We start from the raw sequence: 14,627 nt of genomic DNA, 5'->3' as shown, positions 1-14,627 counted from the left end.
TTTATTATGGGTAGTAGAAAAATACCACATTATGGCCACTAGATGGAGCAAAAGGAGCATAGGAAATACATACATCTACTGTAGGTAACAATTCTAAAGAATGCTAGAGGGAATAAGCACCAACGGTTCATTTATTTGCTAATTCCCTCTAGCATTCTCTAGCCACTTCCCGCCCAAGGTACGTCATATGACGTCATGGACTTTGAGCGGTGATATCTGAATGATGGGTGCAGCTACAGGCATCATCCAGATATCATCTTTTGCACGATTATGTAGGCGGCAGTTCAGCTGCTTAATCGTTCTTACAGGCAGCGGGAGGAGACCCTCCCGCTGCCCCCCAGTGCTTCTCCCACCTCACGTCTGCAATCAGCGAGCCGGAGAACGAATCGGTCGCCGCCGGAAGTTTACCATAGAGATTTCTGGTGACCAGATGGTCCCCAGTCATCTCTATGACCCTTGGAGGCCGGCAGAAGTAAACAATGCCGGGGACACCACTGGACAGGCCGAGAGGGTGTGATGATATGAAAGCGGAACCATGATGTTAAGGGAGTAATCCTATATGATGATAAGGGCTCTGATGGGAAAGGGAGGCTCTGAGGCTCTGATGTGAAGGAGGATTGGTGATGTGAAGGGGAAAACTGGTGGCATTTGATGGGGCATACTGACAGCGTTTGATGGGGCAAACTGGCATCATTTGATGGGGCAAACTGGTGGCATTTAATGGGGCAAACTGGCATCATTTGATGGAGCAAACTTCCATGATTTGATGGGGAAAACTGGTATCATTTGATGGGGAAAACTGACGGCATTTGATGGGGCAAACTGGTGGGATTTGATGGGGCAAACTGGCATCATTTGATGGGGCAAACTGGTGGCATTTGATGGGGCAAACTGGCATCATTCTATGGGGGAACCTGACGGTGTTTGATGGGGAAAACTGGTCGCATTTGATGGGGCAAGCTGGCAGCATTTGATAGGGCAAACTGGCATTATTTGATGGGGAAAACTGGCATTATTTGATGGGTCAAACTGGCATTATTTGATGGGTCAAACTGGCATCATTTGATGGGGTAAACTGGCATCATTTGATGGGGTAAACTGGTGGGATTTGATGGGGCAAACTGGCGGCATTTGATGGGGAAAACTGGCATCATTTGATGGGGCAAACTATCATTATTTGATGGGTCAAACTGGCATTATTTGATGGTGCAAACTGGCATGGTTGAGAAACCTTGATCGACATCATGTTAAACTGGATGGCCAGGGCTCTGATGTGAAGGGGAGGCTCTGATGTAATGGGAGGACCTTTGATGTGAAGGGGAAGCTCTGATGTAATGGGAGGACCTTTGATGTGAAGGGGAGGTTTTGATGTAATGGGAGGACCTTTGATGTGAAGGGGAGGCTCTGATGTAATGGGAGGACCTTTGATGTGAAGGGGAGGCTCTGATGTAATGGGAGGACCTTTGATGTAAAGGGGAGGCTCTGATGTAATGGGAGGACCTTTGATGTGAAGGGGAGGCTCTGATGTAATGGGAGGACCTTTGATGTGAAGGGGAGGCTCTGATGTAATGGGAGGACCTTTGATGTGAAGGGGAGGCTCTGATGTAATGGGAGGACCTTTGATGTGAAGGGGAGGCTCTGATGTAATGGGAGGACCTTTGATGTGAAGGGGAGGTTTTGATGTAATGGGAGGACCTTTGATGTGAAGGAGAAGCTCTGATGTAATGGGAGGACCTTTGATGTGAAGGGGAGGCTCTGATGTAATGGGAGGACCTTTGATGTTAAGGGGAGGCTCTGATGTAATGGGAGGACCTTTGATGTGAAGGGGAGGCTCTGATGTAATGGGAGGACCTTTGATGTGAAGGGGAGGTTTTGATGTAATGGGAGGACCTTTGATGTGAAGGGGAAGCTCTGATGTGATGGGAGGACATCTAATGTGAAGGGGAGACTGTGATGTGAAAGAGAGGCTCTGATGTCAAGGGGACCTCTGGTGTGATGGGAGGACCTCTGGTGTGAAGGGGAGGCTCTGATGTGATGGGAGGACCAATGATGTGAAGGAGGATTCCTGATGTGAAGGGGCAAACTGGCGGTGTTTGATGGGGCATAGTGGCAGCGTTTGATGGGACAAACTGGCATCATTTGATGGGGCAAACTGGCGGCATTTGATGGGAAAAACTGGCATCATTTTATGGGGCAAACTGGCGGCGTTTGATGGGTCAAACTGGCGGCATTTGATGGGGCAAACTGGCATTATTTGATGGGGCAAACTGGCATTTTTTGATGGGGCAAACTGGCATCATTTGATGGGGCAAACTGGCGGCAGTTGATGGGGCAAACTGGCATTATTTGATGGGGCAAACTGGCGGCTATTGATGGGGCAAACTGGCATCATTTTATGGGGCAAACTGGCGGCATTTGATGGGGCAAACTGGCATCATTTGATGGGGCAAACTGGCATCATTTGATGGGGCAAACTGGTGGTATTTGATGGGGCAAACTGGCGGGATTTGATGGGGCAAACTGGCATTATTTGATGGGGCAAACTGGCATCATTTGATGGGGCAAACTGGTGGCAGTTGATGGGGCAAACTGGCATTACCCCCTTACAGATAGCTGAAAAGATCAATGGGTGCCATTGGGAAGTTATCTGAGAGGCAGAAATTGCTCATTGCCCGAGGAACACCTAGAACCCTCTGGAGGAACCCTAGGACTCCATGGAACCCTGGTTGAGAAACCTTGATCGGCATCATGTTGAACTGGATGGACCGGTGTCTTTATTTAGCCTCACCAACAATGTAACAACATTATAAACGACTGAAATCACAGGAGTTTCCTTACTAGTCGGAGAAGTTTTATCTTATTATGTTGCTGTAAAGCAAGGTGGTTCGGATTGGGTTCAGCCTCACCAACCCCAAGGATCTGTCTGCCGCCCCGAGTTTCCGTTTTAAAGTAATTCAACAAAATTGGGGACTTGTGACATCTTCTATAAATCCACCACATGAAAAAAAAAAATTAAGAATTTTATTCGGCGTGATAGAAGTTATTTCTTTCCACTGAGAATACGGGTCCCGGCAGCCCGAGGTGCAAAGTCCGTTGTAAAGTTGAGTGACAGATGTCTGACATTGCCCGGGAAGTCGTTATCATTAAAACTTGCGGCAAGTTCTCCAGCCAGAGAGAGAGAGAGAGAGAGAGAGAGAGACAACCCGGATCCGGAGCTCATCCATCTCCGTGAACTTCGGAGACCTCTGACAAATTGATTCCGACTCCGCTACAAGGTCTTCCTCCGACACCTCATAAATTTAATGATAACCGACAACAAGGAACGGAAGAGTCACAGAATATAGAAGCTCCTCTCAATCTGAAAATGGAGAATTGTACTTAATCTTCGGGTTCGTAGAGGCAATGAGCTCCGGCACTCCAAGTCTGGCGCTTCGCGGCAGTTAATGTCTCTTCTTCTCGCCGTATTATTTTCTGTGCCTAATGGAAAAATCCATCAAGGGAAACTTCTTTTTTTTTGACAATCAGTTGGAAGTGAATTCCATCCGGTTATCAATTTGTATAAATGACCTTTAAATTTGGTTCCATTTGTTATCGGAGCTAATTTAGAGGAGTGGAGTTTTCCCGATAAGGGACTTGTGTCTCCAATAATGTAGCAAAGGCCTTGCCGGGAGGAGCCGGTCCTGGCAAAAGTGGACCAAAGCTGGAGCCCTTGGAAGGTTGCCCAGTGCCGGGACAAGGTCATCTAGAGCAGGGGGTCTCAAACTGGCAGCCCTCTAGCTGTTGTGAAACTACAAGTCCCATGAGGCATTGCAAGGCTGACAGCTGGAGGGCCGCCAGTTTGAGACACCTGAATTCTAGAGCAAAGGGCAAACATGCCAAACCACGCACCCCCAAGATGTATGATCAAATATGCGCCAACAAAATCTCCCCACAAAAACACTGAGCACTAATCTGCATGCTTACCCCCCTACACATAAATTACCCATCCTCCAAATACAAATCTGCCCCCCTCCGGAAATCCCCCCCTCTAACAACACAAATCTCCACCAGCTCAAATATCCCCCCCCCCCCAAAAAAAATACCCCTCCTAGCACGCACATTTGCCCCCCCCAGCTCAAATGCCCCCCACCAAAATAATAACCCCTTCTAGCACGAATCTTTGCCCACCCATACCCCAAATCCCCCCAGCTCAAATGCCCCCCAAAAGAAAATCACCCCTCCTAGCAAGAATCTTTGCAACACAATCCCTCAAATCCACCAAAAAAATCACCCCTCCTATCACACAGCTTTGCCCCCCATCTTCCAAATCCCCCCAGCTCAAATTTCCATCACCCCTCCTAGCACAAATCTTTGCCCCCCATCACCCAAATCCCCCCAGCTGTCGGATCGAAGCCAAAAGCCGTACGACGCAGCAAATTTGAAAATACGCCGGCGTATCATTAGATACTCTGGCGTATTTCAGCTGTGAATCTGGCCCTATAACTTTTGCGTAAACCAATCCATAAACACTTTTGCTTTTTTTTTTATATACTTGTACAACTAATGGCGGTGATTAGCGACTTATAATGGGACCAATGGTGACAGGTGCTCAATATTTTGGGGAGGCAGCAAACTCTAAAACACCAACCCCCCCCCCCCCCAGGTAAATGGATGGCGGTTGACGGTGGTTTACATCTAGGATGATCAAGAGGTTAAATGTGTGCCACAAATGTGCTCCTAAAAAAAATTGTAAAGACTAATAAAAAATAAAATTGTAAAATAAAAATAAAATGTTAAAATATAAAAATAAAGTAACAAAAATGAAAAACGACTGACACCAGTGGCGGAGATACTAGAGTCAAAAAAGTCGCATTTGCGACCGAGCCCTGGCATTCCACCACCATGAGGGGGGCCCCCGAAGCCCCTTATATTTCTAATTTAGAATGCAAGAGAATATAAAACTCTAATAACTTCAGTATAACTGCAAAATAATATCATACAACCTTATTCAAATGAGTTACAGAATCAACTGATGTCTCCCTTTCCGGCCGCCATCGTGACCTCACCTGATGAGGGAGATGTGTTTCCTGGGCACCTCTTTCAGGTCTCCGATGGAGGTGATCTTGCCGGCAAAGCAGTAGTTGGGGTTGTAGTCCGTCATTATGGTGGATGTTCTCACTTTGCTGAGTTTGTAGTCTGGGCTCTGTAGTTCCATCTGTATGGCCTGGAGCTCCTGATGTTTCCTGCGGTAAACTGTAAGAGAGGACAGAGGTTCTGTCACCGATAATGGGCAATAGACATGTGCAATTCGTTAATTTCCGAATTATATATTTTTAACTTATTTTGACAAATTAGATCATTTCCGAAATTTCCGAATTTTTCTATTTCCAAATTTTCGGATTTCCGAAATTTCGAATTTCCGAATTTTTTAATTTCCGAATTGCAAATTTTCAATTTTCTGAATTCTGAATTTTCAAGTTTCCGAATATTTTCATTTTTGATTTTCCGGAAAAAGCTAAAAAAAAAAACGAATGAAACGGAAAACAAACACATTTTTCGGCAGTGCACATGTCTAATAGCCAACTGATATAGAACAAAAAGGTTCTCCAGAAATTCTCCATCCACTTCCGAGGTCCAAAGGCATGAATAAATCATGAGATTAATGTTTACGGGGGGGCAATCATACTGTAAACTCATGGGCCCAGATTCTCAAAGGACTTACGACGGTGTATCGCCACGTACGCCGTCGTAAGTCCGAATGAGAGCCATCGTATCTATGCGCCTGATTCTTAGAATCAGTTACGCATAAATTTGGCTTAGATACGAGCGGCGTAAGTCTCTTACGCCGTCGTATCTTAGTTGCATGTTTACACTGGCCGCTAGGTGGCGCTTCCCTAGATTTCTGCGTCGAATATGCAAATTAGCTAGATACGCCGATTCACGAACGTACGTGCGCCCAGCGTATCAAGATACGTCGTTTACGTAAGACATACGCCGGCGTAAAGTTACCCCTCATAAAGCAGGGGTAAGTCGTGTTAGGTATGGACATCGGAAACGTACGAACAGCGTCGTATTTGACGTCGTTTGCGTAAGTCGTCCGTGAATGAGGCTGGATGTAAGTTATGTTCACGTCGAAAATATTGACTATTTTCGGCGTAATTTTGAGCATGCGCACTGGAATACGTTCACGGACGGCGCATGCGCCGTTCGTTAAAAGCGTCAATCACGTCGGGTGACTATTCATTACCATAAAACACGCCCACACCAGCCTACTTTGAAGTACGCGGGCTTACGCCGGCACAGTTACACTACGCCGCCGTAACTTTGGGCGCAAGTTCTTTGTGAATACGGGACCTGCCTCACTAAGTTGCGGCGGCGTAGTGTATCTGAGATACGCTACGCCCGCCTATAGATAGGCGCGTCTACGAGAATCTGGGCCATGGGCTAAAAACTCTCATGAACAGGCCTACTGTTAGAAATCACAGGGCAACCTACCTGAAAGGGCCCCTAAACAGACCCCTGATGCCTCACTTTTGAGGCAGCGAAAGGGACTGAGGACAGAGATTACCCAGTGCCTTTCTCTGCAGCCTCAGCTGCACTGGACAGTGAATGAATAGGAAGTGTCTGTGCTGAGTGGCTTCCTGTTCATTCACAAAGAGAAGCATGGTAAACACAATTTGCTATGCTTCAGTTATGACTGGACACAGGAACGATCAGTACCAAGCACTCACACTGTGTTCATTCTGGAAAGGAAGACATATTAACCAACCCCTTCCCTTGATCTCCATCCTGAAACAATTTTTGTGTGCCCACAGAAGCTGCCGGCAGGAGAGGTGGGAAGTCAGAAGCACTGAGGGAAGAGTGAGCATACAAAGGGGGGGGGGGGGGCTCAGACAGGGGGTGGAAGGGGCAGATGCTAGAACTGATCCTCCTCTAGCTATAGGGAGAAAGATGGCAGTGCTGCAAAGGGATCCACAAGAGTTACAAGGCAGAACAGCCAGCCCTTCCCAGCAGGTGCATGGGCCCCCCTTTTGAACTGATGAGTCCCAGGCCCTCTTTTGAACCGATGGGTGCCTGGGCCCCCCTTTTGAACTGATGGGTGTCTGGGCCCCCCTTTTGAACTGATGGGTGCCTGGGCATCCCTTTTGAACTAATGGGGCCCAGGCCCCCTTTTGAACTGATGGGTGCCTGGGCCCCACTTTTGAACTAATGGGGCCCAGGCACCTTCTAAGCAGGTTCTTTTGAACTGAGGGGCCAGCTGTATCGCCCTATCAGCGGCCGTGCTCATGAAGAACATTAGTCTTGTCTAAAATCTTATCTGAGATTAGCTGTACTAAGACATCCCAATTCTTTGGTCTCTATGGTCATATCAGCACAAATTATTTAAAAAAGAGTCCGAAATGTACCAGCCATTGGACCTCACACGGAAGAAGAACCCTTCTAAATGAAATGGGTAAAAAACGAAACCATAAAAGTTTTTTTTTTTACATTTGTGAAGTTTTGTAGAGGAAAAGTTACTTAGATAGTACAAGTGACTCACCAATCATGATACCTGAGAAAGCCAAGATGAGGGCAGCCACGAGGCCTGAGGTCACGATGGACAATACCAGAGAAAGGGGAAGGTGCGTCTCGTGGGCTGACTGAATTTGATCATCTGAAAAAAAAAACAGAACCCATGATAAATAAAGCAATGGAGGCCGTGGACAAATTCTCAAGACTGGCTGGATTATTAAATGGGCAGTGGGGGATGGGCAATGTCTACAATGGACACCAAAAGTAGACAATATAATGTCAATTTTGAAACATGGACAGTCAGGTCCAGTTCATACACCGATCAGCCATAACAATATGACCACCCACCTAAAATTAAGTAGGTTCCCCTTTTGCCATCAAAGGAGCCCTGACCTGTCGAGGTGAGGACTCCGAAGTAACATCTACATGAATGACAGGAGCCATGATTTCCCAGCAGAACATTGCCCAAAGCATCACACTGCCCCCGCCGGCTTGTCTTCTTCCCATACTGCATCCACCGCCAGGTAAGTGACGCACCCGGCCATCCACATGATGTAAAGGAAAACTGATTCATCAGACCAGGCCACCTTCTTCTATTCCTCTGTGGTCCAGTTTTGATGCTCATGTGCCCATTGTAGGTGCTTTTGGCTGTGGACACGGGTCAGCATGGGCACCCTGACCAGTCTGCAGTTACACAGCCCTATACACTACAAACTGTGATGCTCTGTGTGTTCTGACACCTTTTTATCAGAACCAGAATTCGCTTTTCCAGCAATTTGAGCTCCAGTTGGTCTTCTATTGAATCAGACTAAATGGGCCAGCCTCCCCTCCCCCCACTCCCATCAATAAGCCTATTCTCCTCCACCTCCATTAATGAGCCTTCCCTTCCCACCTCCATCAATGAGCCTTCTCTTCCCTCCTCCATCAATAAGCCTTCCCCTCCCCACCTCCATCAATGAGCCTTCCCTTCCCACCTCCATCATCAAACCTTCCCTACCCACCACCATCAATGAGTCTTCCCTCCCCCACCTCCATCAATGAGCCTTCCCTCCCCCACCTCTATCAATGAGCCTTCCCTCCCCCTCTTCCATCAATGAGCCTTTCCTCCCCACCTCCATCAATGAGCCTTCCCTTCCCACCTCCATCAATAAGCCTTCCCTCCCCCACCTCCATCAATGAGCCTTCCCTCCCCCCTTTATCAATGAGCCTTCCCTCCTCACCTCCATCAATGAGCCTTCCCTTCCCACCTCCATCAATGAGCCTTCCCTTCCCACCTCCATCAATGGGCCTTCCCTCCCCACCTCCATCAATGAACCTTTCCTCCCCACCTCCTTTAATGAGCCTTCCCTCCCCACCTCCATCAATGAGCATTCCCTCCCCACCTCCATCAATGAGCCTTCCCTCCTCACCTCCATCAACAAGCCTTCCCTCCCCACCTCCATCAATGATCCTTCCCTCCCCACCTCCATCAATGAGCCTTCCCTTCCCTCCTCCATCAATGTGCCTTCCTTCCCCACCTCCATCAATGAGCCTTCCCTCCCCACCTCCATCAATGAGCCTTCCCTCCCCACCTCCATCAATGAGCCTTCCCTCCCCACCTCCATCAATGAGCCTTCCCTCCCCACCACCATCAATGTGCCTTCCCTCCCCACCTCCATCAATGAGCCTTCCCTCCCCCACCTCCATCAATGAGCCTTCCCTCCCCACCTCCATCAATGAGCATTCCCTCCCCCACCTCCATCAATGAGCCTTCCCTCCCCACCTCCATCAATGAGCCTTCCCTCCTCACCTCCATCAATGAGCCTTCCCTCTCCACCTCCATCAATGAGCCTTCCATCCCCACCTCCATCAATGAGCCTTCCCACCCCCACCTCCATCAATGAGCCTTCCCTCCCCACCTCCATCAATGAGCCTTCCCTCCCCACCTCATCAATGAGCCTTCCCTCCCCCACCTCCATCAATGAGCCTTCCATCCCCACCTCCATCAATGAGCCTTCCCTCCCCACCTCCATCAATGAGCCTTTTCACCCCCACCTCCATCAATGAGCCTTCCCTCCCCACCTCCATCAATGAGCCTTCCCTCCCCACCTCATCAATGAGCCTTCCCACCCCCACCTCCATCAATGAGCCTTCCCTCCTCACCTCCATCAATGATCTTCCCCCCCCCCCCCACCTCCACCAATGAGCCTTCCCTCCCCCACCTGCATCAATGAGAATTTTCTCCCCACCTCCATCAATGAGCCCTCCCACCTCCATCAATGAGCCTTCCCTCCCCACCTCCATCAATGAGCCTTCACTCCCCCACCTTCATCAATGAGCCTTGGCTGCCCATGACCCTGTCGTCGGTTTTCCTTCCTTGGACCACTTTTGGTAAATCCTGACCACCGCAGACCGGGAACATCCCCCAATAACTGCAGTTTTGGAGTTAATCTGACCCAATCATCTAGACATTACAATTTGGTCTTTCAAATCATTACACTTGCCCATTTTTTCTGTTTTCAACACAAACTACAGAGACACCATGTTCATTTGCTGATTAATTTATCCCACCCACTTTTAGGTGTCCTTGTAATCAGACAATGTTATTCACTTTACCTGTCAGTGGTCATAATGTTAGGGCTGATTGGTGGATATTGCAAAGCACCAGCCAATGAGTACAGTACTTTCTACAGAGGTACCTGAGCAGAATGCAAGACTCTTCATATGTTCTTGAGTCTGAGCCAATCATTTTGCAAACAGAACATTGCTCAGTAGGTATTTGGCGGTATACCTTCCTCGGATCACAACAATCTTCTAGTAGCCAATGAGGACCTTTATAAAGTCTTTTCATGAAGCTGAGACAGGCCATCAAACATTCCTGTGGACACCAAGTACTGGCAACCCTACTCTAAAAAAAGGGGCAACAGGAAGCAAGCAGCATGTCTTCAGTTTCAGCAATACAGTGGAACCTCGGATTACGAGCATAATCCGTTCCAGGAGAATACTTATAATTCAAAGCACTCGCATATCAAAGCGAGTTTCCCCATAGAAGTCAATGGAAGCGAAGATAATTCGTTCCCCATTGACTTTTATGGCATGCAATACCACATGTGGCCAGAGGTGGGGGGGGGCGCCGGAGAGCCTCGGAAATACTCGGGGACAGCTCGGCTGATCTTGGAAATCCTTGGAAAGGTTTGAGTATTTCCAAACGGCTCGGAATGGTTCCCAACCGTTCCGAATGTCACCGGCACCCCCGCACCTCTGGCCAAATGCGGTACTGCACACCGCATTAGCTTGAATTCTGCTTGTTTTGCAAGACAACACTTGCAAACCGAGTCAGGATTTAAAAATAAAGTTTACTCGTAAACCAAAGTTCCACTGTATTGACTGGAATTCCTCACACTGCTCCTAAAATGTCCTTCTTTATTGCTGATGGCAGTGATGAGAACTATATTTCTATTATTAATGTAGCACCCTCTACCTAGGTAGGTGCTAGAGTCAATTTTTTTTGTAACTGTAGGTAAATTTAAGCAGGGCTAGCTGGAAGCTAGGCCTGTTTGTTTTGGTTTATGTGGGCTGGGAGTGGTTCAGAGTAGCAGCTGTGACTCACAGACACCATCACTCCACCGTCACCTCCCTTTTTCTTCCAGAGGATTCTAGAAGAAGAGAAGGGGAAGAGAAGTGGAGCTGTCTGGGATGTCTCAGGAAGCCCTGACCAATCCCCAGTCAGGATTGACAGGGAGCAGGCCTCCTTGAAATACCCAGGGGCAGCCCAGCTGGGGAGGAGTTGTTGGGTGGAAGAACTAAGGATGGAGTACTAGGCTGTTGGGGCCTTTGAGGGAGCTCCCCACTCTGGTGGGTGGGGGTGACTTTGGGCCTGGGACTCGGGTGCAGGACGAAGCCTTTCAAGAACTTGTGAAGGATCTGAACAGGAGGCACATGAGGAGTCAGAGAAAACAGCAGGAGCTAGTACTGCCGGGCAAATCTTTAGGAGGGAACACCGGTTGAAGCCAGGAGGGCTGGTGAGTGACATGCACAGTCGGGAGGACTGGGGAGGCACGCCTGAGGGGACTGGGAGTGTGCAGTCTGGGACGGGTGCAGAGCCAGTAGTGTGGACTGTGATATTGCGGGCTGTGGAGTCGGGCAGCTGCAGCCAGGAGGGCTGGCAGGGCCTGAAGAGGGCATGCTGGGAGCAGTAGTCCATCTATAGGACAGCTAGTACTAAACACTTTACATATTTTCTGCTACACCAAAGGGGCCCGCGGTCCCTGCCTGCAAAAGGCTATTGCTAAGGCCTGGCTGAGTCAGTGTCAGGCCTAATCACAATGTGCTAGCTGCTCCAGGAACCACTAAATAGGAAGCGACATTCAGGAGGAATGGAGCGAACCACTAAATAGGAAGCGATGTGCAGGGCCCCGGCAGGATGACAGGTGGGCCACATCACTTAGCAGCCCCTATAGGGGTACCGCTACATTATTAATATTATACAGGATTTATATAGAGACAACAGTCTGCTCAGCACTTTACAACGTTAGTGTACAGTTACAATATAATTCAATACAGGAAGGAATCAGAGGGTCCTGCTCCTTAGAGCTTACAATCTAAATGGGAGAGTCAAGTGATACAAAAGGGTAATAACTGTGGGGGATGGGCTGATGGAGGGGCAGAATAGATAGCGGACCATCTTACCTATACAGGTCACTCCATCCTCAGCCAGGACCCTCCCCAGCTCACAGTGACACATCAGCTCCTGAGACTCCGGATCGATGTAACATTCGTCTATCTCACAGTGGCTGCAATTCAGATCCAGCTTTATCTCCACCTCCCCGTGGCTCTCCGTCACTGGCATAGAAGGACAGAAGCAAATGAGTCATTGTACAATGAATGTAATCAATTATTGTGTGACTGTATTTGTTAGTAAATTATGGAACAGTGTAATTTAACTTAAAAGTGTAGGTAGCCAGCTAGCAGTGGCGTAGCGTGGCGTAGCGTGGGGGGTGCGAGGGGGGCCACCGCCCCAAGTGCAAAATTTAGAGAGGCGCTGTCTCAAAGTTTGGAGAGGAGGGAGCGCCAACAACAGATGGGACATAGGAACATGTGCATGATGTCACCACTCCAGGCTTTACCAGTCATTATCAAGCACGCTCTAATCTTCCCTACAGCCACTGCTGTCTCATACAGTGGACCATCCACCAGACTGGAGCTAGCTGAAAATAGGTAAGTCCAAGAGTCGGCTGGGGCCCAAATTACTTGCCTCGCCCCAGGCGCTGACAATCCATGCTACGCCACTGCCAGCTAGGGTTGCCAGCCGTGCAGGATTCACCCGGACGGTCCAGGTTTTGAATGACGTGTCCGGGGGTTTCAGACTGCCTGTTCAGAATGTGGCTCCCCAAGCAACCAGAGAACCACAACCACCTAGTGCATAGGTGCGTGCATGGGCCAGAGGCAGCACAGCCCCCCCCCCCTTCCTTGGACATGAGAGAAGAGAGGACCCAATCTGCTCCTCCTTCTTTGGCCACTACCCTTCTGTGTCTGCCTGCCCACACTCCAATCTACAGAGGTTAGGATGTGGAATTCTCTTCCACAGGTGGTGGTCTCAGCGGGGGGCATCGATAGTTTCAAAAAACTATTAGATAATCACCCGAACGACCACAACATACAGGGATATACAATGTAATACTGACATATAATCACACACATAGGTTGGACTTGATGGACTTGTGTCTTTTTTCAACCTCACTTACTATGTAACTATTTAACACGCTGTGCCTCAGGTGTGGGTGGGAAATTTGAAGCCCAGCAGCGGGCAGATACATCCTGCATGAAAGGTGGCGATGCCTGAGCCTCCAATCCTTGGGTGAGTGAGCTCACCATCCAATGTCCGTGACTGAAGTCTCCCCCCACCCTCCTGCCTCTGAGCAAGCGAGTACACTAAGGTAAGGGGGACTCGGATGTAAGGGGGGCTTTTGGAACTCTGATGTAAGTGGGGGCTTTGGGAACTCTGATGTAAGTGGGGGCTTTGGTGAAAAGAAACCCACTTACATCAGAGTTCCCCTTTACACCCAGTCCACAGTGCTCCCATTTAAATAAAATTGCAGCAAGGAGATAAAGTGTTCAGGTTTTGCGTGAAGAAAAAGTGGCAACTCTATAGCCAGTACATTTTATTTATTTTTGTATAGTTGGAGTTGGTAGAGTAGTGAAGGGTTAAAACTTCTACAAAGCTATTACTTGAGTTACAGAGAGTTCTCTTCTTCTCCCTAATGTTTCTCTAATTTTAGGTCAAGGTCTCCAAACTACAGCCCGTTGGCCATATCGGACCCACTACAGGATTTTATTCAGCCCACAACAACTGTTCCTTGCTAGGGAGTAAAAAGGGTTAAATACAGGTTGAGGGGTTTCAGGGTGCACGTTTTGTAGAATCGGAACTGGTTGTTCAGTCTTTTGGAAACTGGAGCCTGGAGGATTTGTAGAGACTTGGTAGGGATACATTCCCCAATCTATGTTTGGTATAAAGGAAACTGGTCGTTGAGTCTTTTGGGATTAGTCAATCCTGGAATGGGTCCTGGAGTCCAGAGACTTTGTAGAGACTTGGTGGGCATTCATTCTCCAATCCTGGGTCTATGTTTGATATAAAGGAAACTGACCATTCAGTGTTTTGGGATTAGTCAGTCATGGCATGTGTCCTGGAGTCCGAAGACTTTGTAGAGGGTTCGGGAGGGATACATTCTCCAATCCTGGGTCTATGCTTGGTATAAAGGGAACTGATCGTTCAGTTATATGGGTCCTGGAACCTGGAGGTTTTGTAGAGACTAGGGAGGGATACATTCCCCAATCCTGGGTCTATGTTTGGCATAAAGGGAACTAATCATTCAGTCTTTTGGGATTAGTCAATCCTGGTATGGGTCCTGGAGCCTATGTAGAGACTTGGAAGGGATATATTCCCCAATCCTGGGTCTATGAATGAATGAATGAATGAAAAACTTATAAAGCGCGGCGCATGCGAACTGAATCGCTTCTATGTATGGTATTAAGGAAACTAGGCATTCAGTCTTTTGGGATTAGTAAATCCTGTGATGGGTCATGGAGTCCAGAGACTTTGTAGAGACTTGGGAGGGATACATTCTTCAATCCTGGGTCTATGTATGGTATAAAGGGAA

General features: G+C 48.3%; 1 protein-coding gene across 1 annotated transcript in view; it reads right to left on the bottom strand.

The window, feature by feature from the left end:
• ALK (ALK receptor tyrosine kinase) overlaps positions 1–14,627 on the bottom strand; it is a 388,017-nt gene that overhangs the window by 51,025 nt on the left and 322,365 nt on the right. The window contains exons 15-17 of the mRNA XM_040351843.1: positions 12,160–12,312; positions 7,520–7,633; positions 5,046–5,232 (exon numbers count right to left, since the gene is read on the bottom strand). Coding sequence (XP_040207777.1) covers positions 5,046–5,232; positions 7,520–7,633; positions 12,160–12,312 — 454 coding nt within the window. The remainder of the gene's footprint in view (positions 1–5,045; positions 5,233–7,519; positions 7,634–12,159; positions 12,313–14,627) is intronic.

Source organism: Rana temporaria, chromosome 4 (genome assembly GCF_905171775.1).
Source record: "Rana temporaria chromosome 4, aRanTem1.1, whole genome shotgun sequence".
Taxonomy (NCBI): Eukaryota; Metazoa; Chordata; class Amphibia; order Anura; family Ranidae; genus Rana; species Rana temporaria.
Note: the sequence above shows the minus strand (reverse complement) of the source record. Positions and strands in the feature narration are given on the sequence as shown.